Here is a 26,964-nt window from a genome sequence, read left to right on the forward strand (position 1 = left end):
TTAATATTTCATTACTGTATAAAGCTACCGATGAAGTTTAGTTCGTTAGGCCATTTGTTAAAGTATTAGGTCTAATTTTGGATTTGAACAGATCTTAACGGTTTTTTCTAGGCTTACAAAAATTGGTGTGCATGTAACTAAGAGAGCTCTGAACGCATATCTCAAATAGTTTTCATTTCAACGTAAGTATTTTAGTCATACACTTTTGATTTTTTCGAGTTTTCATTTTCGATCATGGTTAATAACTATTCATTTATTGAAAAAAATTAATTTAATATTTTCTGTTGAATAATTTAATTGATAGACAATAAAATATTTCTTTGGTGAGACTATTCATAAGGTCATGCTGATGCCATGAATGCATTCTGTTGACACAAATAATAACTTTTCGACCGAAATAAATTTTTTCCTGTATGACTGTCGTGCTCGAAGTGAAGACGAATTAGTTCAAATTAAGATAAAAAAATATGAATAAGTTCATAGTAAGATAAAAAAAGATCTAAAAGCTTACAAAAATTTAATTCAAGTCGAAAAGTCGAGATCTTATTGAAAATCGACAAGAAATCGATAACTTTAAAAGAAAATAGGGTGTTTTATTTTTGACCCAGGAAATCACAACTGTATGAAGTGACCAGAAAATTTGCACTCCAGCATTATTCAGCTTTTACAAGTATCATTCTATGATAGTTTTATTTTCTTTGTCTTTTTTAGTTTTATTCTTTCAGTCACCATAATATTATTCTTACGAATAATACAAAACAGAGATAACAAAAACCGAAAATGCGATAAAGCATCACTATTTTCAGAATGCTATGTACAGCTATATAATAAAGAAAGTCACGGGAAAAACTGGGACGTTGATAGAGACTCTAGTTTCTTTTCTTGCCTGCAATAAATGTCGTGTGATTTTTCTAAAAGCACTTTTCTAGTAGTCTATATAGTGAAGGGCGTTATCTATATATCTTCAGTTCTTGTGACAGAAATATTCCGAGAGAATTTTAGAATTATTTTAAAAATACCTATTCCATAGAATTAGTAGCTTACATTCAAAAAATATTGAAAATATAATCACAGTTTTTTGACGGGTCAAATTTCACGTAAAGTAATTGCTACTTATTGCTAAAAATTAATAGCAATCAATTTTATTTTAAATTCTTTTTTGACTATCGCTCCCTCGTTTCAATAACTGATATAGGATACAGTAATCAATCAAAAATAATCATTTTACTTTTGATTTTTAATGTTCAAAAATAAAAAAGTAATGTAGTCAGTCATTATTTTAGTGTTGGGTCAAAATAGGGTGATCTACATTTATCTACTATTGAAAATACGTAATGGCTCGCGAGGCAAAAAAGACCCTTAATTTTTATTTATGAAGATTAGTTTTCATTAAGGAAAAATATTAATGAACATTATTGGATAACATTCATGAAAAACTAATGGTCCAGTATTTTCGCGCACTAATGCTTTAATGTCATTAGTGTCTTTGATGTCATTAATTGTTTTAGTGTAATAAGTGCGTCTAGTGTTCATAATTGGTGATTTTGATATTTTTAGTATCATGAACGTAGTGTACTTATTTTTTGGTAATGATGGTGTAACCCAATAATAGAAAATTGAACTCAATCTCATAATTATATCTGGTCAGATCTAAATCGTTTTCCCGTACTGCATTACGCTTTTGAGGCTGAAAAATTCAGGGGTAAACTGAAGTACTGATCTGAAATATAATGTAAGGTCTGAATATTTCGGCATTGCTATTGAGTGTGGAAATTACTTCGAGAACTTTCTAGTTGTTGGCTACTCAAAACAATTTCTTTAAAGTTTGAGTATAGCTTACTGTATAAATTACATTTTAAGCTTCCGTTAGGTCATCCTTATTTTATAATTAACTGTTTAAACATTGATTAAATTGTATAACTTATTACGTACTAAAAAAACATTATTTTGTAAGAAATAGTTTTTATAACATTTTATCATTATTTTAGTTGAGTTATGGGTTGAACTGAAAAATGACACTTTAACTACACGCTTGAATGTTATACATTTTCAAGAAACACTAATGGATTTGGCGACTCTCTGAGTACTTTAACTAGATTCAACTCGACTCATCAAGTTGCATCATAGTCATTGTACATCTTCTTGTTTCAGTAAATGAAGGATATTTATCAAGCGCCACGGGTGTTTGACATCTCAATCCTGGTTAGTTTGTGTACCAGCCTACGTAGCTATGTAACCACTAAGTGTCAGATACGCAATTATGTATTTATAACGGTTCACATACAAAACAGTAAAATAAAAATTTAAAAACAAAAAATTATTATTTGTGCAACGACTTTTTTACTCTCAGATATTATAATTTTATGGCTTTGACTTTTTTTAAATTGAATTAGTAAACAGCAAAGTAAAAGTTAATGAATACTCATTATTCAAAATAACATATACTACTGTTTTTATTAGTGGCAAGCTATTCATTATAAATCAGTGACTGTTTGCTAAATGGTTTCTAGAAAGCACTAAATGCAATAAAAATTATTTATATTTGAGGAGGGTCTATAGTAATTTTTGTTCAAGTTTTTCTCTCAAACAAAACCTCCAAAGGTAAAATTAAGAATAAGGATCGATGCATTACTCTACTATCGAACAAACTACGTTTTCAGTTTTCAAAAATGTTCATTTGTTTGAGAGAAAAACATGGGCAAAGTTTTTTTTTACTGCGCAAGTGCAACAAGAATAGTACCGGTCATCGACTTGAGTGTGATAACGAAAAAAGCACCGACCCTAAATTGAATTATTTCTTAAATGCTGAATAATATACATTTCATTGTACACGAATAAAAAGATCTGTTGCTGTAATAGAAAAAGGCCCTGTAACATGAGTTTGTTGCTGCAACATAAATGTTCTGTAGCAGCTACAGAACCCACCTTGTTACAGCTACGAGGACAAGCCTGTCGCTGCAACAGAAATGTACTGCAGTATTTACAGAGCTAGTTCTGTTGCAGCTACAGGAATAGTCCTATTGCAGCTACAGGAATAATCCTGCTGTGTTTTTTATCTGTGTCCATAAGTATGATCTTATCGTTATAGAGTAGTTTTATAATTTTTGAGGTTTGTCAGACAAAAAAAATTTCAAATATTTTGGATTGTTTTCTTGGAAATCTTTTTCTTTTTTTAAATTTTCAGTTCTTCGAAAATAATTTAAAAAAAAACATTAATGAGTTTTAAATGGTGTTCATAAGTGTTCATTAGTTTTTATCCATAAGGGCAGTTTCACTTCGTAATTATTACAGCCTCAAAATGTAAACACTATTATCTTAAGTTTACGGAATTCGCAATATAAAAATAACATGTTTTATTTTGTAAATATTACAGAAGCTAACTAATAGAGAAACTTTTCTAAATTCCCAGACTTATATGTAATATTTACAGAACTGTTTTTTCCATGTATGCTCATAATTTGAACTAGTTCTACTTGAAGGATAAATTCTACCGTAAATTACTACTTATATCAATAAAAAATTTATTGTTCAGTTTTGAAGTATTGATCATTTTGTATAATTAACTAATAGATTAATCTAATGTGGTCCTTGAAAACCTATTGACATCGGGATACAAACCTATAGAAGTTCTAGTCTAGATTTTATTAATAATGTGATAAAATACATAATTATTTTGTACATAGAATATAGTAAATTATTCGATTTCGTGAAACGGAATAAAACGTTAATTATATGTTAACGACCACTGTTTTAATTTCATTCTACGATTTATTCTCATATGAATTGAATTTTTTCTTTAAAGTTATTTCAAGAATAATTTCGTTGAATGATCATTTTTAGACATAAATATATATAAACTTTAAAAGACATGTCTCAGATAAGAGATATTTTATAAGCTGTTCGTTCAATGGATTTCTAGAAAATATGTAGTTGAGAGCAAATAATTGGTATGGGTGAACGAATAGATCCGCGATTCGGACAGCTGTCAAAGTCGAGCGTGTGAAGATTGAGTATCCATACGTGCACCGTGACGTAAAAGGCCATCAGAAGAGCTCACGGAGAACGGAAGAGAAAACAAGGCTCGGTGAACAGGCGAATGGATTTAGAACAGCGGGATGGAGATAGAGAAGCAAGATCTCAAGAGAAAGGGATGCAAAGGCAAGGGGAGACAACACTGATAAATATTTCGCCATTTCTCTCTGTGCTCCCTGGCGAGAGCACAAACATAGGGCGGCTCCCCGTTTCAACCCGAAAGCAAGTAGCTACCTAAGCCTCTGTTCTTATATTCGTTTCTTTTTTTTTTTTTTCTCTCTTTACCTATCTTTACCCGTCACTCTTTTTTTCCATCTTTATTTTTCACATTCAATCATAAAAAGTATCTTTTCCACAGTATACTTTTGATATGAAATAATCTTAAAAAAAGGTAATGTTTAAAAAAGATCGATAAATAGAATATTTGATCGGAAACCAAAATTGTTTCCTAATACTTTAATTTCTCATTTTCATGCTGCAAAATTTTTCTTCTGGTAATTTCGAGTAAATTTCTTAGAAATCTATCTATTGAATTATCCTAGGGTTAATTTTTTTGAATAATTTTATCATAATAAGGTGAGTAGGTTTCAAAAATACCATTGATTCAAAAATTTATTCATGAACGACAAAACGGATTAATTCTAGACTAGGATTTATTTAAATCAATCATTGGTAATACACGGAGAAAATTTAATTATACTATTTACGATACTAAATTTTTAATTTCAACTATTTGCAATAGTTAGCAAAATTTTTCAGTGGTAAAATAACTAGTTTTACTATTGATAATGATAACAGTAACAATTGATAGTGGTGACGATTACTATCGAAGATGCTAATTGTAAGTATTAAAGATTATAATAGTTACAATCGGAGACGGTAATTGTTACTATTCAAGGTTATAAAAATTCTGAAACAAAAAACAGCCCGTGAAAAATGAATCATACATAGCCATGCATGGCCGAATATGGCTCATATATGGTCATACATAGGCATATAAACTTTTTTAATACAGTCATGCATGGTCATACATGAACCATACAAGGCCATGTATAGTCATGCATGACTGTATTAAAAAAATTTGTATGGCCATATATACTTTATATATGAGCCATATACGGCCATGCATGGCCTTGTATGATTTATTCTTCACGGGTTTAGCTAACTATTACAATTACTTATAAAAGAGATGTTGTAGTTTTAAAAAATAGGAAATGTTTTTGATATCACTAACAGCATATTGATGATTATATTATGCTTTTTCGAAAGTGATTGTATTCTTTGAACATTACATAGCACAACTAAACTTGGTTGTTACGGTCGGTCGTATAGCCTAGTCATCAAAGCGTTGGTCTCTCGTACGGAAAGTCCCGGATTCGAATCCTACTAAAGTGGATGCGGTCATTGATAAGTCTAGCGTTTTTTCTCTGAATTAAAAATTTCCATTTCGATTAGGAATTCAATTGTTCGCATATCTGATAATCTCTGCGTCGCCAAAATAATTAGAAAAAAAAAAATTAAAATTTTTTTTTTTTAATTTAGTTAAAATTTCTATACATAGTCATATCAAGTCATATATGGTCGTATCAAGCTATGTATAGCTATACATAGCCATGTCTGGCCAATTCCATGTATGAATGCTCCATGCATGGCCATATATGATTCATTTTTTACGGGAGGATAAATTTTTATAAATTTAAATCCTTTATTTGCATCCATATTTTAGCTATGAAATTTTAGACCTTCAAATAATTAAAATGAATAACAATACAATTGTTTAAGTCCAGATATAACAAAACTTCCCAAATAATAGAGCTGTTATTGATAACTTTAAATGATTGGGTATGATTATCAAAATAGCAATCATCCAAGTAGTAAGTGAAATTCATCACATACACGGTTAAACAAAACAAATCATCAATAATTGTAAATTTTGTCATATAGTTGGTAGATACTACAATTCAGATTGTTTATCTAATAATTTAAATGATATTCACTCCTATCGAGTTGAGTTTAAAAATTTTACTGTAGCTAGATGATAAATTTCACTACAAAATTCTCTCCGTATTACAGTGAAAAGTTTATCTACTATATTTATCCAAAATTTCATAAGCATTCAAATATATTTCTATAATTATAATAAAAATGAAAATTCAGCAGCTATTACACGGAGAAAAAATTAAAGGAACTGTTCCTAGTACGTTTATGAAATATCATCCCATACCGTTATGGTAATGATTACTTGGGATTATGGGATATAGACCCATACTTTTTCGGAAGGTTTCCATAAATATCGTAACAATTCCTATCATTATGGTAACAGTTCCCATATCGCATGTGAAAGAATCATGGTAATGATTACCATACTCATAGGAATAGTTCCCATAAGCAAATAGGAACCAATCCTATAACCACATTGTAACAGTTCCTAAGCGTATATGGTAATGGTTACCATAATATTATGGGAATGGTTACCATAATATTATGGGGATGGTTACCATAATATTATGGGAATGGTTACCATAATATTATGGCAATGGTTACCATAGTATTATGGGAATGGTTACCATAATATTTAGAAATTATGATAATTTTTTTTTTGTAATAAGCGTTTTTTTAGTATATTTAATCTTTTTGTGAAACTATATTACAATAAAATATTATTTTTGGTCAGATAAAAATTAATTTGTAAATAACAATAATAATAAATAACTTCATAATAATTTACACTGCAAAATTCTTTAGAAAAAAAAAATTATTATAATTTCTAAATATTATGGTAACCATTACCATAATATTATGGTAACCATTCCCATAATATATGGTAACCATTCCCATAATATTATGGTAACCATTCCCATAATATTATAGTAACCATTACCATAATATTATGGTAACCATTCCCATAATATTATGGTAACTATTCCTATAATATTATGGTAACTGTTCCTATAATATTATGGTAACCATTCCCATAATATCATGGTAACTGTTCCTATAATATTATGGTAACGATTACCATAATATTATAGTAACCATTACCATACGTACATAGTAACGATTACCATAATTCCATAGGAACTATTCCGATACCGTATGGGAATTATATTCATAATTATAGGAATGGTTACCATAATATATATGGGTGCCGTTCCTATAATCAACATTTCAAAAAAACCAGTTACCATGGGAACCATTTCCATAATATATTGTAACTGTTACTATAATTTTCTCTCCGTGTATCTATAGAGATGCTCACTTACGCCTCAATATGTCACGTAATTAACTATTGGCAGGGTGCAATAGAGTAGAGACTACCGAATCGACCAGAGCTTACACAGTGCACAAAATACGCGCTAAATCATACTTTCGTTGTGAATAAGTAAATAAAAACAGTGTTAAAATGGTAAATAATTGTTTTTGTGTAGTTAATTGCAAAAATACAGGCAGAAATAGTAACTGAAAATTTTATACCATTACAACTGCTAGTTGAAAATTAGAAAAGGGAAATAAATAGATAAATGCACTATGGAGAAAAAAGTTACTAACCTAACTTTACAGTGTCTATCCTAACTTTACAGTGTGTTTACATAACTGATTCTCTATGTTATATAACACATATGTGTGATTAAAACCGAATTGGAATGACCGAGGACTTGCCAAAATTAGGTATGCCAAATTTGGCTGTTATTAGAAAAATTTCAGCGTTACCTAAGTTCGACGTACTTTTGGAATTCCTGGCTGGTACCAAATTATATTTTAATATCATAACCAAACTTCGGAGCCACAATCGGTAGTGTAGCAGTTAAAGCGCCTGTCTTTTGTGCGTAGGGTCCCGGGTTCGAATCCCACTAATGCGTGTGTGGTCGTTGATAAGTTTTGCGTTTTTCTTCGAATAAACAATTCCTAATTCGAAATTAGTATATCAAGTCGAAATTTAAAGCCGTTTTTCACAAGACAAACTCGACTTTTTTTCTACAGATATGAAATACATTGAGTTTACGCGTTGGTTTAGACTTAACTGACTTACTTAATCACGATTGAAGACGAAAAAGTCTAAATCAAATCGAAAGTGACGTGGTTTTTTTGACTTATTTGTGAAAAGTACTGCAACTCAATGGATATTCACTACGAATAAGTCTCCATTATATCAGTGACTAAATAAATGATATACTTGAGAGTATTTGTGCAGAGAATATTCATTGATCGAAGTACTTTTCACTGATTCATTTTAACAGAGTTTAAAGGGGAACAAATAGCTGTGGATTTCATATGTAGAAAAATTTATTCGACTCTAGGTGTTCTTGGAAAACATACTCATTATTTGTGTGTAGACTCATTAATTTATCGTGCCAGAGCTCGGTTTTCTAAAAATATAGATTTGTTCATTGAAAATGGCTATCATAAATTGTTGTTTGAATTTTCTTTCAACGCTAGAAAAACATGGATTATTACTCCTATCCAAGGAACGTAAAGTAGAGTCCTGGTAGCAGTATAAAATACACTATTCGCGAGCTAGCAGTTGACATGGACTAATGCCCTGGTGCAAGAAAGACAGGAAGCTTGTGCCTGAGAAGCTGGTTGCGGGTATGGCCTGAGATATTGCACAGCAGATGCGGTCTCGCGTTGATCAAAGAAATGTTCCTCACTGAGAGAGATTAAATGGATACCGTAGGAACACTAGAGTTACAAATAATAAGCGACAAATGAGCAAAGTCTGTAACTTGGGTTTGATACACTCACCTTGGACTCCAGTTTCTTGTTCGATCTTACTTTCTCTGTTGGTTTCTTTTTTAGTATTTTTTAAATCCTCAACTGATTATTGCTATCGTTTCAGTGTATGATGTTAAATTTTTATAGAATAACATAGTTTGATATTTCATAGATTATAGCTTACGTCCCAGTTATATAATTTATATCCTATTTAACTGTCATTATATCGAACACCGTAAATGTGTCTAAAAATATGGCTGTTTCCCTTTTTGTTCACTGTCACAATAAGTCGATTGATAAAATATGTATTAACTTTATTAGTGTCAAAATAGTCATCTTCGATGCATATAAATGCCAAGAGATGACATAAATATAGTATGTTTCTAACTCATGCTGTTAAATTTATTCTGACTTACACTGAGAGACAAGTTTACTCAATGTTAGTAAAATTTATTTGTATTTAATAATATGTATATTTGGCTCAACTGCAAATATAAATTTTATTAAACACAAATAAAACAATTATTTGAAACCATTTCTAAGGTATATGAACTCTTACGGAAAAAAACTTTATTAGTGATCATTAGTGACCATTAGTACTCTGACTAGTGAATCTTACAATACTGTTGGATGTGATAAGTGCTGGATAGTGTTTTAATAGTTTTCATTAGTACTTCGAAAAATGAATCTTGCAACACTATTGGAAATGGCTAATTTTAAATAATGTTTTATTAGTGGTCATTAGTACTCTGGCTAATAAATCTTGCAGCACTATTTGAAGCGATTAATGTTGTATTTGTGATCATTGCTACTTTAAATACTAATTCTTGAAGCACTATTCGAAGTGATTTGTGTTGAATAGCGTTTTATTAATGATCATTCGCTGATAAATTCATTGTATTTGGTAAATGAATTAAACATGCAAATATTATAAGTGCTTTTTAATATTGTATAAAGGGTGTTATTAAACTATTTGAGGATATTACTTATGTTCTAACTCAAATCGTCAACCAGGAAATCATAAAAATATATTAAAATTTATTTTCTATATTGTGATCAGAATATACTCTTCAGATTGATAGTTATATATACCATAATTTATTTATATGGAGTATGTATTTCTCCATGTATTTTCCAAAAGGAGAAAGTGTTAAATTTTGCGAATGACGTAATTTAGATATTTTTCTTTTTATAAAATCATTTTATTGCATAATAATTTTTTTGATAACAATAAGTTTTGATCTCCGGATAATTCTACACTAGAGAACAATGCATTTGTTTTTGGGACTCATCGAAGACCGTTAGGGACACTTAGAGTCTTTTAAAAACTCTAAGATGTTTGAAAGTGGTTCAATAACCTGCTTATCAAGTGGAAAAAATCTAGGAGTTGGAGACTGTGATCAAAATTTTGGTATCAATTCATCTTTGTATATGATACACGAGCACACAAAGACACTAGTTGTATCTTACTAACATTTAGCTTTTTCTTACACTACTTTCCGCGTTTTATTTTTTTAATAATTTATAAATACGAGTTAGTTCATACATGTCAGCTGAGATAAAGTTCACGTGGAATTTCTATTCAAATATGCTACATTTTTTAACAGGATTCATTTTCGATCCTAGGGGACAGTTGAAATCTTTCGAAAATTCAGGAGTATTCGAAAGTGGTACGATAACACGTTTATCTTTCGGAGGATGTGGATCCTTTTCATTCAGCTTTCCTAATACCAACGTCGATGCGCATTCTTGATTCGCGTAAGACAGCCAAAACAATTGATTGGAATTATAAGGCAAGTTAGGAAATATTGGTTCCGTTCCATGTACTTTGACCCAATCTTGATAGGCTGAATAAGCGGTTCTTATGCCAATGTGGTCAGCAAAATTTTCTGCTAGCAAAAATTTACCGTCCAGCTGTAAAAATGCAGCAGCATTAGAGAAGTATATTTTAATTTACTAACACGTAACATTATAGAATATTTGCACCAACTTTTTGTTCAGTTCCTCTAACAGTGAAGTTACTAAGTTGTTCAATGAGACACTTTTCTTTTTCATGAAATTGATCTTTAGAAACTTTACTCCATCGGTCGCGCTCAAATCCGTAATCATCAATAAATATTTTTTAGTAATCAACAGAATGCCCTATTTCGTGGCCAATAATGTATCCTAGCAAACCATAATTTGAATAATTTGGGCGATTGATGTTAAAAAAAAAATTTCGAGAATTAGAATACCTAGAACTTTAAAGTTTCATAAATTATAGTAAATTACCGAACTTAGAGCAGTATTTTATTTTAAGCGCTTAAAAAAAAGCTATTTTTCATGAATTTTCAATGAGATTACGTGGGGCTTATATCAATACTTTAATAGATGTATTGAGAATAATATGTTATAAAATTTTATACTAATTTTTTATTGTTTTATCATTTGATTTTTATCATTAAGTAGCAAAGGGCATCATTTGAAAACCTAAAAATGCTGCAATTGGAACACTCAAAGCCATCAGCGGACCAGCGTACACTTGATGTGCGATGTATCTAATCTGAGCTTATACAGATGTATAGTCAACAGTGTGATTAACACGTACGTTATATGTTTAACATAAATATTTAATTATTTGTAATATTATTCATTCAAATGTATGAAAAACTTTTGACATCATGAGTTTAGTAAGTGTTACAGTACTTATAGAAAGAGAATATTAAAAGTACTTCAAGAGAAATTAGATTTTGATTTTGTGTTCAAATCGCGGCTGCATTATATTAGAATTGCAACTCTCGCACGCCACCATCTTGAGCTCTGTTTTCAGCTAAATAAATTTATTTTTCAATAAGTTAATATTAATTTTTTATTATTTAACTGAACCGGTATTATAAAGAACACTATAAAGTAACTTTTTGACAATTTTAGAATTCAAAATTATAAAAAACAAAAAAGTAATAACAATTGGAACTTCGAATGGAACAGTTTTGGAACGCTAGTAATATTGATGGTAAAAAAGCTTTCATGAGAAAATCTAGAGTCTAAAAAGGACGTCCTTGACGGAACTTTTGTGGAATTTTTTATGGACATTACAAAAAGTTCTAGAATTACCACTTTGGACTTTTTTTATGGACTAAAAAAAATGGTCCAAGAATATTTCAGAATCACTACTTTTACATCTCTTGTTGAATAAAGACGTTCCAAAAACATGTCAAAAATAGTTCAAAAATCACTACATTTGAATTTTTTACAAAACTAAAAAAAACGTCCATCAAAAATTTCAAAAAAGTTCAAACAATGTCCTTTTTTGATTTTAAATTTGCTCATAAAAACTTTTTTGTCAACATTAAAAATACTAACGTTCCAAAACAGTCTCATTCGAAGTTCTAATCGGTCTCCTGTTCAGAAGTTCCACATGTGTAACTTTGTTGGAATTTTTTTGGAAAGATTTTTTTTTTACACGGGAAAGAAAATTCTTTTTTCAATTTGTAGCACCTCTCTTTTATCTCTATTCATAATCTAATGAAAAGTGTATTAAAAATAACTTTTTTTCGAACGCTCAAAGTAGAATACTGCCTTGAGGAATATTATCTTGTTAAATATTATATTACCAATTATATGAGAGTGTTTAATGTTGAAACCATTCGAAGTTGTCACAATCTTGTTATTCAGTATATCCTTCCAACTAACTTCATCACTTGGCTTCAAAGCTGCAACGAATTGTTTATTGAATTTAAATACCAGAGCATTGTAAAAACTCTTTAAGAAATCAGCAGACGTAATTTCGAGTCCTTGGTAATACTCTTCCATTTTTTTGTCATCCAACAATACCTCAGGATAACCAAGGATTAATTCTATAGAATCAATGTCTCTAATGAGTTTATTTCGGGATTCATCATCCAAGGTATTTGTCCTGTTTATGATACTTATTAATTTTTGACGAACATCTAGAGCCATCAGATTAACGCGACTCTTCACTTTACCGTCAAGTGGGTAATGATGTACATAGTGAGACAACTTCAATTCTTTCAAACTATCTTGTAAACTTGAGGAACATGAAGGCAGTTGAAAAACTGACGGGAGACGTACTGTTTGGTAATAAGTACTCAATAATCTAATTAGAGTCGTAGAGTGGACAAAGGGAATCAAGTTTTGAATTGTCTTCCACATTGCGTAATTGGCTAACACTTTTTTGGGAGTTTTTTTAAGCAATTTTTCAAATCTTGTTATAAAGTCGCGATTTTGAATAAAAATTATCGATTCATTTGTAAAGTAGGGTCGCGGCAGCATTGGTGGATTTAATAACTTAATCCAATCAATACACGGCCATTTTTCAATCGCTTCTTTCACAGACATTCCGTAAGTTTTATTTCCATTAGTTAATGAAAATGTATTATTATTATTGCTTATATTGTAAAGTTTCATTTCAAATATTACTGATTTCTTGAGTCCTCTTTTAGTTAGTGTTCTGTTAGCTCCCAGAAATTCAGCAACATCGGTTACAAAATTAACATAAGCCGTCAACTTATCAAAATTTAGTTTATTGTCTTCTTTATGGTCAAGTTCGACGTTTGGGGGAGACAACTATTTATGGAAACCCATATATTGAAATATGCATCTGCTCTCATTAAAAATATAATCATTTAAATTACTTACAGATAAAAATTGCGTAAAGTTTCCGTGATGCCATAGCCCTTTAATTATAAAAACATCATAATCAACACCATTTTCTTGCGCTTTGTGAACAAAATCAATCCAATCGAAATTAGTCTCGTTCCATTTGTCACCTTGTAGTAGCGGCCAGCCGCCTAATTTAGATATCAATTCATTCAAATAATCCAATTTGTTGTCTTTGCCATTAAATATTAAAATAATATTTTTCTTCATTAATATAATTTCTACAAAATAATCGGTTATTGTAAATATAAAAAAATTTAATTACATGAATACACATGATTGTTATTCATATTACAACAGGCGGTCATGTAATTTTTCAATAAATTAAAAGGTCGAGATAGATGAGATGAATCACTCGTCTGTATTAAATGTTCCATTCGGTCGAAAATATCAGAAACCTCAAAAAAATTTCTATGCTCTTTCTGTTGAACAAGATCAGAAGGATTATTGTCAAAATTGCCACAAGCGAATTCATAAAAATTGTCACAGGGGTCAACGCTCATGTTGATGTTATTAAATATTTTAAGCTCTGAAATACGACAATAAATTTTTAACTTTTGCAGTAATAAATAAATGATAACATATCTATTAGTTCTTACCGAATTCCATGAGATCCAGAAAACACTGGCGTGTGGTACAGGAGTCGTAAATTGCTGTAAATATGAAAATATAAGGAGATGCCGGGCGTAATCAAAACGCGGTTCCTTTGACACTTAATAATTGAAATTTTTCTCGTTTGTAATTACGGGAAATAACATGAATTTCGATTTTCAATACATGGAGAAAACGAGTCTCACAAATATTTTAATATTTAACACATTTTAGTAAGAAATTCTAATACATATCAGTAAGAGCATTACTTTTACTTTTTATTACTAAATGTATAGTAAAAATTACAAAATAGTAATTAATACTATATGTTAATCTGAAAAATTGCTGTATTATTACTTTTATTGCTAATTCATTCGCATTTCTTATCAATCAAATAGCAAATTATATCAAGAAAATATTAAATTATTCCTAAACGTTTTAGTAATACATTTATTATGCGATTCAACGATTTTTGATCTGTAAAAAAAAATTAATTAAATATATGCATTAAATACTCTACAGTTCACAAAAATTACAATCTGTTTATTAGTAACTTCAGCTCTCTTAAATTTAAAATAGTGAAAATAGTGACTATTCACTGTTTACAAGTGACAAGTATGTTACTAATTCGAATAGTGGCATACATACTGTTCACTGGCAATAAGTGACTATTCACTGCAAAATAGTAATTGTCACATGATTTTCACTAATTCGTTATTATAGAGTGTAAATCAAATGAATAGCGTAGTCTTAACTATTATTAATATTAATAAATATTATTAACAGCAATATCCTAGATAGACAGCAATAGCTAGATTTTTTTCCGTGTAGCAGTTATAAAGGTAGCAGCTTGTTATTTATTATTTTATGGTATACTATACTATGATCTGGCAATTGAAAAATTTAATTAACACGTGAGGGAAACTGTTGTATAAAATTTAATGACAAATTAATTAATTAAAGTTAATGGCAGCAGGAGTTTACTGGCTATTAATACATTCTTAAGTTCTTTATATTGAAATAAGCTACACAGAAAAAAAATTGACTTGATTCAAGTGAAATATTCTTGAACTAAGAATACTAGTTTGAAAAATTCAATTTTTTTTGCTTCAAGAATTTATTCCTTGGCTCAAGGAGTTTTAGGATTCTTAAATCAAGATTTGTAAATGCTTGGTTCAAAAGTACATCTTTTTCACACAATAAATCTAACTCTTAAACCAAGTAACAGATTTACTTGGATGAAGTAAAAATTTTGACGCCAGGTGGCGCCTCAATGAGTCTAGTGTATTTGCTTGTTTTTCTCAATTTTCAGTTAATGTAGTTAGATTTTAATCGTAAGTTCATAACTATGCATGAACATCAAAACATAAATCTCGCCGTTAATAATTATTTGTGTTTAATGGATATAAATATATTTCATATATGAATAAATTTCGTTATCACAATATCTAAAGTAGTAAATAATTAGTGTGTTCAAACTTTAAAGATTTTCACAGTAAATGTATTCAATTGTCAATGTTTATTTACTGGGTAACCTCAAATTTTCTATTATTGAATATGTGGTCATTGAACGAAAATATTATTTAAATTTTTAGCATAAATAATTTTTATTTTTTTAAAATAAAAATATGTATTAAACTTCCAAATTAAAAATTAGTATAAACAACTATTGTAGTAATAAAATATAATCAAAATTACATCCTGATTCAAAGAATTCGCCATACTCAAACTAAGTCAGTATCATCCTGAGTCAATACTATCGGCCTCAAATCAAGAGAAAAAAATTCTTGGGAGGAATAAATATGCATCTTGTTTGAACACAAAAAACGCTTCTTTCAAGAATGTTATTCTTGAAAGAAAAATTTTTATTCTTCATTGAAGAGTTATAATTTATTTATTCGAGAATGAACTTTTTTTTTTAATTGAGAAGTTTAGTTGCTTGAAACAAGAATGATATTTTGAAGAAAATAATTTACTTGAACCAAGTTTATTTTTTTTTCTGTGTATTACAACATTGTTTAATTCAATTAACAGGTGTGGGTCGGATTTTTAAATGCCGGATCCTAGACTATAATTCAATATTTCAACGCCTATATACCGAATAAACATATCATTTTTACCCGTAATTGACAATTATAGGTTTTATATAGGAGTTGTTTTTCTATACAAAATAAATACTCAGTAAGTTCTATGCTTTCTTGATGCTAGAATTTATAGATTCTAACAAGGTTTCAAATTTTAGCTTTGGATACACGATTTAAAAACAGAAGCAGAAAAAAATCAACCGTTGAAAAAAATTCTAACTAGGCTTACATTTTATTTTGTCGTTCACATGTTCAGCCGCCATTACTGAGAGAAATAATATGAACCAACTTGCCCTCATTTTATTTCTGTAAGTGAAAAAATAGCAAATTTAAAATTTATCACACAATCACAATAATAATAACTTACAACTTTATAATTTATTTTATTCGGTATGGCTTCGATACAACAACGATGCCTTGATTTGACCAAAGCTTCATGTTATTGATAATTTTCATCAGCATTCATGCGTATATATTATATATTATACATGTACCTCTCGATCATTAACAAAATGTGTATTAACGTATCGAATTCCATCGCTATTCTCAAAGGTAATTTGCCTGGGCACGAAAAACCCAACATTAATAAATTGAACAATATCTTCATTTTAAGAATATAATTTGATTTACAGAAGGTCAAGCATATTTCCTTATCATTCAATTTAAAAATGACCAATTAGGCTGATCTAATGATCCTATCAATGATGTTCTTTGTTTAAAAATACGTCAAAATTGAAGTGGAAATTCCATAAGTGAGTGCTAGAGATAAAGACACTGTGATTTTTTTGTCATTAAAAGCGGAAATTTCATGATTGGACTGCCATTAAAATTCGTTATCGCGTTCTATTTTACCTAAATAGAAGTCGATTGTTTGATATAGTAAGAAAAGATGACATACGGGAATTTCATAGCCTTCGGATATCAATGACGCTTTGGATTAATAAGAGCTCGGTATATCCCGTGTGAATCATCAGTTTCATTAGTATATACATTATTAATTGAAGGTCTCAGTAACGTAGTAAAGCTTATCAACTTTTCAGAAGTCATTATTACTGACACAAAAGACTTGAAATTTAGTTCAACTAATGCTATATTGAAGGCTTCGAATTTTACTATCAAGAGACTTGTAATTCGTCATAGATTTTAATTATCATTCAATTAAAAAAAAATAAACAATAAAATATCTCTGATGACCCCGCATGTATAACAATACTCGTTTCATGATATTAATTATAAAACTATATAATGTGGAAATTCCATACTTAAGAGCTAGAGCCCAGGTCAAAAAATTCGATCTGATTTTAGTCTAACTGGACTGTATTTGGACTCATTGGTCTGTATTTGAACTAGAAGAAAATCAGTTTTTGATCTCATAAGGGCGAGAAATTGGCAATTAGAGGCGCATCATCTAGCTAGACTTTGGTAACTAGAAATCAGCTGTGAAGTGTAGAGAAGAGCTGAGCATGCCCAGCGAGGTCTTTATACTTCCCAGCTCACTAAGTACATATCTATTCTATTTACTGTACTAATCAAGTCTTCAGATTATTTATTATAAAGTCTAGTTAGCCTGCCCATTGTAAAGCCTAGCCAGTTAATTAAATAGCAACTCAACATCAGTGCCATAATGCGAAGTCTTCACCTGGTATCAATAGTCTTGTCATTGGGTCAATCGAGCATTCCGCTGTCCATATTCAGGATTTCTTGTGTTTTATTTGAGAATATAGATGTAAGTTTGTATATAATAGAAAAGTTATACGATAAAAATGATTAATTTGTAATAAATATAATTCAGTAAAAATAACTTTTGTTACTATTTTTCATGTATGTATTTTCATGTATAGATTGTTTTTCTATTTCGCATTAAAAAACGTCTTAATCTGGTAATCCCTTTTCAAACATCTGCTTCACAACTATATCGTGATTCAATCTACTTTTATACATACACTGTCAAACTTAGGGTATCACTATATAGTTGATCAGCATATTCAAGCACTTAGCACCTACTTCCCAAGAGTGTAATACGCTTGTAACTCATTTGAATTCTACATTTCTCTCGGTTTCGTATACTTACTCGGTATATAGCCAAAAGCAGAATGGATATCGTTCTTGTCAGCCAGTCAGCACCAGTAACATACCCAGGTGGTTTGCGCCCTGGTGTCTCTTCGTGATTCCTATGTGCCATGAATCCATTCAACGACAATCACGTTTGCGCTTCGCAATATTTCGATTCTCGTGAATTATGCATTAGATATTATAAAGTCCGAATTTCGATTAAAATAAACACATCACGAATATGAAAAAATTTATGAATAAAACTATCAGAACCAGCTGTATTGGGTCGATGTGTAATATTTATGAAAAAAATTAATCTGTAATGACAAAAAGTATTAAAATCATATTGTATTCAGTTTGAGTGATCAATTTTTATAGACCACTCATAGGATAGGCTCCAGAGAATTAATCATATCATACGCTATGTATTTTTATAAAAACATACACTGTGGATCAAAAGTTTTAGATCACTAACAATTAGGGGGGATGAGGGGATTTTAAAGGAGAAAAAAAAAGGAAAATTTTCATGATTTTTTTTTGGAGATATGAATAATGTTGGTTTATTTATATCATATACATGTTGTAGTATGAAATCTAAAGTATCTTCGAAAAAATGTTCAATCGAAAATGTCAAGAAATAAGTCCATGAAAGCGAACCTTTGGAGGCACATCGAAAAAATATTTTTTATTTTATGCATATACATATATATATATACATACATACAAATTTGTGCGTGTTCGTGCGTATGCATGCATTTGTGTGCGCGTGTGCACGGATGTGTGGGCATATACGTGCACGTTACCCTTATTATAAATTTGAGATTATTCCTGTGGCTGCAACAGGAACTGACCTGTGATTGCAACACACGGAGAAAACAAAACAGTAACCAATAATTGTTGCGCAGAACAGTAATATACAGTTGATGAGGGTATTTGGGCAAAAGATTAAGTATAGCAAAAACATATTTTTCTATGGTTACTGTTCTTTTTTATCCATACAGGATCATGTTACAGTAACGTTCTTGTTGCAGCAACATTTCTTTTCTTTTTTCGTGTAAAACTTCAAATGCGTTTTTCTCAAAACCACGTTTTCAAAGTTCGTGATCCCTTCTATTTAATAACTACATGACCGATTTATTTCAAACTTGAAAAACACTTTCTACATATAAAATACCTCCTCCTAATGTTTAATTTGAGATTTTCTTTTTACATTGAGGGGGATTTCAACCCCCAAAATGGCGGAAATTTTCGTGAAAAAAAGCACTTTTCACTTTGCATGGCCATAAAAAATTTGGGAGTGAAAAAAAAAAATCAGAGATCATTTGGGGAAGGATTTGGTGATACTTTAACTAAACTTTAAGGTTATTCGACTTTAGATCATTTCTAGCTGAGATACAGTGATCACCGCAAGTCTTATTTTTTCAAAGGCGTTTTTGGGAAAACTTTATCACTGTCTTGTTCGTGGATATCTCGACGTAAAAATTTGAGGGAATATTCTTGAAATAATACTTAAAAATGTACAAAAGGCTTAAATTAATTTACTCTATCCATATAGCTGAAAAAAAATTCACAAAAAAAGTTTTTTTTTTTTTTTCACGTTGAAACCCTTAACCCCCTCTTGCATCATCTATGAAATCTCATTCAGATCTTTGTCATCTTTATTTCTGATCTTTTAGAGTGACTTTCAAATATTAATATTAGAGCTTGATATCTATTTTTCTATTAGCTTATATTATTATGAACAAAACTAATATATAAGACATAAAAAAATGAATTATAAATATACTTTTTTCTTTACACAAATTCGAAAAATTTGTTGCTGTGCAAAAATGAAAACTTTGTAATTGTTGGTATCTACTAATATAATAAAAAAAAAATGGTGTATACATTTTTAAGTAACTATTCGAAATGATTCAAAGGATAGAAATGAATGCAAAAATGTTTTTAAATAAATTAAAAATTAATATTTAACTACAGCTTATATGATTATAGATATAAAAAGTTAAAGTGCAATAAAAATAATAATATATTTCAGTTGAAAAAAAGTGAGTTTTGAACAAAACAGATTTTATCTAGATGGAAGTAAAATATTAAGTCAAGTATGTGCCTTTCTAATTAGTTGAATTAATTTACGCTATTCATGAAACGTATACTTATAAAATTATGCAAAATAGCTTTATTAAAAAATTAAAGACGGAAAAAAAATAATTAGATAGAGAGACGCTTTCAATTAAAATATAATTGACTTAACTATTCTTAATATTTAAATGTCAAGCATCAACTATAAAAGGCGTTTCATTTAATGATTGCAATATATAAAAATACGTCTATAATACAGCCATGAATTTTTAAAAAATATCGTCGGATCTTACTAAAAATTTACTATACCTTGATATTACCTAGACAATTTCGTCGGTCTTTTTGCGATAGTAGGATAACTCATCACCCTCTATTTGCGTCACATATTGATTGTACAATTTTGTAAATATTTTATCGACGGTTACCATCCATGCTAAGTCGATAAGTCTGATATTCTTTGGCACCGACTTTCTGTTTTCCTTTAGGCGATTTCAATTCCGCCTCATAGGTGGCCTACTTCCATAAAAATGTCATTTACAGTTACTTGACAAAATTATGCATCATCCGACTACAATTGTGTAATGATAGCATAGGTATTAAAGAGCTAAGCTTTAAAAAAAGGTTAAATGATATGTTATATATATTATTTTTACAAGGTCATTCGAGTATCAGCGGGGAGAAAAAATATTATGCACAATAGCATAGTTTACGGTAAGATAAGAAGCCTAGTTTTTATTACGTGTCGATCATTTTCAAACTTTTTTTTTTATTCATAAATTAATAAATAATTTCATAAAAAATAATTTACTCTAAACGTTGAAATCAGTTCTTTTATTTCTAACCTTGATTTGACAGCTACAAGCAGACAGTCACGTAATTTTCTCTAATAATTACACAGAAAAAAGTATTTCTTGGCGTAAAAAATGATTTCTCACCTCAAGAAAATTTTCGTTTTCAATTTATTATCCAAAAAATTCTGTAGGGCAAGTAAAAGTTTTTTGGAAGTGAATAAAAATTTATTGCGTCAAGAAATCCTTTTTTTCTGTATAGTTTTTTATTATAGAATATTTATCTCTATTAACAAGATCATTAAAATGTAAATCTAATAGAAAAATTTCTAAATATCATGACTTATGAGATTCAATGGATTTCATAAAATTTAGTTATTCAATTTCTAAAATTATTGATAAAAGAAAAATTTCCATTTATGTATAGCATATACTTATTTGATAAATTTAATTAATCATGAAAGTTATGAATGAAGCTATGATTTAAAAAAAAATCTATTATGGTTTTTGTTATTGTAAAATAAAAACCGGTCTCCCTGTTCTATTTCTTTTCTCCATACCACGTGTTTTTCGTATACATAATATAGAAAAGCTGAAACGAATGTAAGTATATACACATTTCCAAGGTTGTTGTGAGCGCACAGTCTAGTTTGATGCGTACTATGATCATTTATCAAAATAATGCACACGTCATTACCCTTGCGTGTCCCCACCGTAAAACCAAGATCTGGATTCTTGAATGAAGCTCAGGATTTTGACGTTGTGTTCACTTGAGTGAATCCTTTTGTTGTTGGAATTTTATTTGCTTATTAATAGATTAGTTAATTTATTAATATAAAGCTTTTGTTTGTGCTATACTCCTTTAAAACCAGAGAATAACTTGGGTTATTTTAAATTTAATTAACAAGTAAGCACTCTTGACTTCTGTTTATGGTCGGGATTTACTCAGTTACAATGAAACGTCATTATATTACTCTATAATTTGTATACACCTGTCAATAATTGATTTCTGTGTAGGGGAGAGTGAGGTCAATTGAACCAGGGGGCAATTGAACCAGTAAGCTTAAAAAATCGAAAAGAATATGAAAATGAGTCGTCCTCTTGGAATTATATTTTAATACACTAAACCTTAGTTTAATCAAAATTTCGAACCAATATGGTGATTTAATTTTAAAAAATTCAAGTTTTTGTGTTTTTAGGTATCTAAACTTTGATTTTAGCTCTTTGCAAATTATTTAATAATTTTTTAATTTTCAAATGAAATCTTAAAATTTTTTTTGTAATTATCTTCTTACATATATTAGTCATAAATTTCTAGCTTTACAATTAATAAAATAGTTCTTGAATATTTTTTTTTAAACTAATTATTTCAATTAAATTAATGGGGTCAATTGAACCAGTACTCTCGGGGACGGTTGAACCACACGAATCACACTGTGAGTAATCCGACATGCGCGCGCATCTTGACAGAATGTGAAAACAAGCTAAACTAACCAAGAAAAAAAATAATTATACTGACAGAAGTTTTAAAAGTGATTGTTATAACATGTCATTTTATATAAAATAATCAATATTATTAGAAGTGTTGTAATTTTAGTTTTAAGCTGTAATTAATAGTAAATTATTCATTAAAGTCATTCATTTGTGGTTCTAATACTCTTGGTTCAATTGTCCCCGACTAGTGGTACAATTGCCCCCGCAAAGGGGACGATTGAACCATTTGATGCAGTTGTACAATTTCGTATTTATTGAGAATTTTCATCATTCGTTAAGTTATGTGCTTATGAGAAATGATAGTCTATATAATAAATTACAATTTTGTAAAAAAAAAGTTTTCATTTTGCTTTTATTCATATAAAAAAAAAATGTCAAAGTATTTTTGGTTCAATTGACCCCACTCTCCCCTACTAGTCTTTGTCCTTTAGTTTAATCATAAGTTAAAAATTTGAGTAAATTAATAGAATCTTTAGTAGCAATTCATTTGCTGCATAAGCTCATTTAGTTCAAATTATTTAAATGACATACATATGATCCAATTATCTTTTTGCAAAATGTTTCAGTTAAGGATAAGAAGATATGTACAAAACTATTTTGAAAGCATGCGATTCTATTTAGCGAAATTGTTTACAATATTCTTTCAATAGATTGAGTGCACGGAAAATAATATGTAGTATCATTTACTACAAGATTGCAGTAAATGTATTTGTAGTTAAGGGGGTATTCTGGTCTAGAAGCCTAAATTTTAGGTATTCGTCAAAGTAGGATAAAAAAAAATGAAGAACATTTTTACTTTCCATTTTTTTATGTGATTTTTATTGATATTTAAGGAATATAAAAAGAAAAATAAAAAAATAAAAAAATCCTTGAATTACAGGCCGGTGAAGTGCGGGCTACAAAAAAAAACGGTGCTCCCTGGTTGACATGATTCCAACCTTTGTAGTGATCTAAAACAAAAAAATTTAGAAAATTTTTCATTAGTAAAGATGTCGCTATCGCATGGACCTTGGCCAAGCAAAAAAAAATTTTTTTCACAAAATGGCGTCTACTTGAAAAAAAAAAAAAATCTTTTTTACCCCGTTTTTTTGACCTTGTCGAATTTTTTAAAAATACTTGAAATTAAAATTTTTCAAAATCCAAGGTTGGTGCGATAGAGAGATATATAAAAAAGATTTTCACCAAATTTTGAAGGAATCGGTAAGGTAAAACTTGAGATATCATGTCAACCACTTCAAAAAAAATAGTTTTGAGAAAAACGCGTTTAAAGTTTGAGAAACAATTTCAATGAAATAACTCAGATAATATTCAATACTCACTTAGGATTAATCGGCGATCCCAGGTCTATATATTGGGCTTTCTTCTTGAAAAAAACGAGTCTTCAAGTCGTCTGGCAACATTTACCGTTTATTGTGTGATTTGCTGCACTCAGCCGGCTTTGATGCCGCGTTAAAAAATCCTATGTATCTCCGAAAATAATTCGAATTTTGAAAAATCCGTTTAAGGGCATATTTTTGGGAGTCTAAACTTTAAAAATATACAAAAAAAAGAAAATCGATTTTTTCAAATTTCTAGACCAGAATACCCCCTTAAAAATACCACATAAATGATAAAAGTTGCTAAATATACGACAAATTTTACTAAGTTAGTAAGTTGAATTTACTCCTCTCTTGCGGTTAATTTTACTGCACACTGCAGTAACAAATACTTCAGGCGGGAGTTGAGAGTACTACAGAAGGAGCACTTCCCGCTATTTCGCCATTTTGGGGTTAACCTTTGTGTATACTTGATTATTAAAGCGTCTCATATATAATCATCTGATTTTTTTAAAACCCAAAAATATATTTAGGGTAATTATTTACAAGTGGGGTCCACCCTATTTTTGGCCATATCTTGGTAAAAAACTAAGAATTTTTAATTTTTTGTATTCTGCTTGTTCTTGAGGCGCATTTATGATAAAAAATGTCGTGAGAAAAAAACAAAGATTTCGATAACTTTTTTACCTTTAAAAGTTGGAAAAAAAATTGACTTTCGTGTTTTTGGATAAAATTTCTATTTTATATTTTTTGATGTATTTTTTTTTTTTAAGTACATAAAACAATACACAATTAAAAAAAAATTGATCAATTTGATAAAAAAAAATTTAACATGGTCCAGCATGGGTAGACCCCACTTGTAAATAATTACCATCTTTAGTATGTATAAATAGCTCAATGAGTGATTTTTAAAAATAATTTATAAAAGTTTAAGGTTATATACCATTTATTTTTACGTAACCGCATATCGAGTAAATTGAACTAAAATTGGAGTTACAAATACCGCATGCTATGGCATATCTTACTTTTTTTCGATAGTTGACGCTTAACTACAATATTTTAGTTAATCTAACCACAATTTGGAGTTATCTCATGTTATACTATAGCCTGTGGTAAATCGAACTCCAGTTATTGTTACCACTACTACAATTCATTTTCCATGTGGGATAGTCACCTGGAAAAAAATGATCATACCTGGTCATGCCTGTTCATGTCTGAAGCGTTAAATACACTCAGGTCTGATCATACCTGTTTATGCCTGTTCATGTCTGTTCATGGCTGTTCATGTCTGCTCATAGATATAAAATTTTGTTGACCATGAATCTATCACATATAAGATTTTTATTACTTAAAGTTCATACGAAACTTACTTTTCAACTAAATCGCTTAGGTCGGTGGGTAGCGTGTTAAACTTTCGAGCGCAAGGTCCACGGTTCAAATCCTGCACACGCCCGAATTTCTTATTTGTTTTTTATTTTTATAGTAATAATAATATATAATATAATATTGTTATACATAATTATATATAATTATATAGGGCCATTATTTATATATAAATTTTTTTCCCGGATGGGCATGAACAGACATGAACATACCTGATCAGACCTGAACATGCCTGATCAGGCCTGGTCAGGCATGGCCATTTTTAATGTCTGATCAGGCCTGAAGACTCATGCCTGTTCATGTCTGATCAAGTCTGATCATTTTTTCCCGGGCACTGTGACGGTCGAAAAAATGAGTGATTTTCGGGAATTTTTTTGACCAGGATAATTAAGGAATATCCTGACTAGAATTTTTTCCTGATTTGCCTGAAGTACCATGAGGTCCTTCTCAGGTTAGTATAATGTCTTAATAACATTAAAAAACAAAATCCGGGCATCGGTTGGCCCTGCGGGCCAGCCCCAAAACTTCCCGCTGTTTTCGAGCTTAAGGAGCTTGAAAATATCACTGTGAATATATTTTCGAGCTCTTTGAGCTCGAAAATTTTATTGCATGCAATTGTTTTTTATGAGCTTTTTAAACTCTAACAAGTTACGCTTTATGCTACAGTTTAAAAGTTTAAGAATCGAAAATCATTAATGAACAAGCAGTTTTTAAATTTTAATTTCCGACTATGTTCAATAAACTAAATGTGTTGAGGCAGAAATCAATGTCAGTGATCAAAATCAAAATTTGAATGAGTTTTGGCTTAGGTCAGAGCAATAATGTACAAAATATCCGAGAAAATGATTAAAAACTGTGTTTTTTCGATTTTTTCGTTCATAATATAGTTTAAAGTAAAGAACAAGTTTGATGGCATTATATGATGATCAAAAGAGACCATAAAGAGAAAAAGTTTGAGAGATTTTATACACATTTTAGTACAGTACATTTTGATTTACCTGGAAAAAATAACATAGGAGGTTATTTTTTTAACTTTTCAACGCTGATCTCTTTTGAACTAATCAACCGATTTTGACGTTTGAGGTGGCAATAGGCGCGTTTTATTGAATTCTAGAGCCGATTATAATTTGAAGGTGATCGATTCAGCCGTCTCGAAGACATTTGAAAAAAACCGTTTTTTAATGTTTCTTTCTCCAACGATATCTCTCGAACAAATTAACCGATTGAGATGGTTAAGGTGGCATTCAACGTGTTTTATTGAGTTCTAGAGCTGATTAGATTTTAAAGTCGATGGTTCAATTCATTTCTGAGAAATTAATAAAAAACTAAAAGAAAAAAAAATGATCTGAAATTTCCAGGAAAGTTGACGGCCAACAAGCTCTTTCAATTTTCGCCTTAAACGTTCAAATCAATTCATTAGTTAAAAAGTTATAGACCATTCACACACACACACACACACACACACACACACACACACACACACACACACACACACACACACACACACACACACACACACACACACACACACACACACACACACACACACTCGGACATCATTCTGAAAATAGTCAGAATAGCTTTTTAGAACCTCAAAACGTCGACATCTGACGTAAACTCGATTTTTGAAAATCGGGGTAAAAACAATAACTTCCCGAAATTTTTGAAAATCATCGATTTTCTAAGTGGGAAGTTAAAAAGTTATTTGCCATCAGATAAAAAAATTCACAAAAAAGTTTACAATCAAATTTTGAAAAGGTATGGGGTTATATT

At 29.9% G+C, this 26,964-nt stretch overlaps 2 protein-coding genes across 15 annotated transcripts in view; one reads left to right on the forward strand and one right to left on the reverse strand.

Annotated features, from left to right (window-relative positions):
- The first annotated feature begins 3 nt into the window (after nt 1-3).
- LOC103580580 (homeotic protein Sex combs reduced) overlaps nt 4-26,964 on the forward strand; it is a 127,820-nt gene continuing 100,859 nt past the window's right edge. Inside the window, exons 1-6 of one of the 13 annotated variants that reach the window (XR_001345108.2) lie at nt 4-182; nt 10,353-10,686; nt 11,191-11,328; nt 16,030-16,387; nt 16,512-16,631; nt 16,712-17,860. The gene's annotated coding sequence lies outside the window, so the exon portion shown is untranslated. Of the gene's footprint in view, nt 183-10,352; nt 10,687-11,190; nt 11,329-16,029; nt 16,388-16,511; nt 16,632-16,711; nt 17,865-26,964 lie in introns of those variants that run through there. The other 12 variants (XR_008403426.1, XR_008403420.1, XR_008403419.1 and 9 more) reach the window with 12 other exon arrangements.
- On the reverse strand, nt 9,821-16,536 carry LOC103579972 (neprilysin-2). 2 transcript variants are annotated; one of them, XM_014440482.2, is made up of 8 exons: nt 16,447-16,536; nt 16,309-16,385; nt 14,004-14,057; nt 13,670-13,933; nt 13,384-13,577; nt 12,339-13,311; nt 10,736-10,985; nt 9,821-10,659 (listed from the first exon to the last, which is right to left on the reverse strand). In XM_014440482.2, the coding sequence occupies exons 2-7, from the start codon at nt 16,376-16,378 to the stop codon at nt 10,912-10,914; spliced, it is 1,629 nt and encodes a 542-aa protein (XP_014295968.1). In that variant the 5' UTR covers nt 16,379-16,385; nt 16,447-16,536; the 3' UTR covers nt 9,821-10,659; nt 10,736-10,911. The 2 variants fall into 2 exon arrangements, with proteins under 2 accessions (XP_014295968.1, XP_014295969.2); XM_014440483.2 differs by having other exon boundaries at nt 14,004-14,472.

This window comes from Microplitis demolitor, chromosome 3 (genome assembly GCF_026212275.2).
Source record: "Microplitis demolitor isolate Queensland-Clemson2020A chromosome 3, iyMicDemo2.1a, whole genome shotgun sequence".
Taxonomy (NCBI): Eukaryota; Metazoa; Arthropoda; class Insecta; order Hymenoptera; family Braconidae; genus Microplitis; species Microplitis demolitor.

Bases quoted from the DNA above. Each gene is read 5' to 3' on its own strand.
- LOC103579972 (XM_014440482.2), bottom strand. From the start codon at position 16,378: ATGAGGGCAAGTTGGTTCATATTATTTCTCTCAGTAATGGCGGCTGAA. The intron at 13,934-14,003 runs GTAAGAACTAAT...GTCGTATTTCAG, and splicing joins TCTGGATCTCATGGAATTCG to AGCTTAAAATATTTAATAAC. The intron at 13,312-13,383 runs GTAAGTAATTTA...TTCCATAAATAG, and splicing joins ACTTTACGCAATTTTTATCT to TTGTCTCCCCCAAACGTCGA.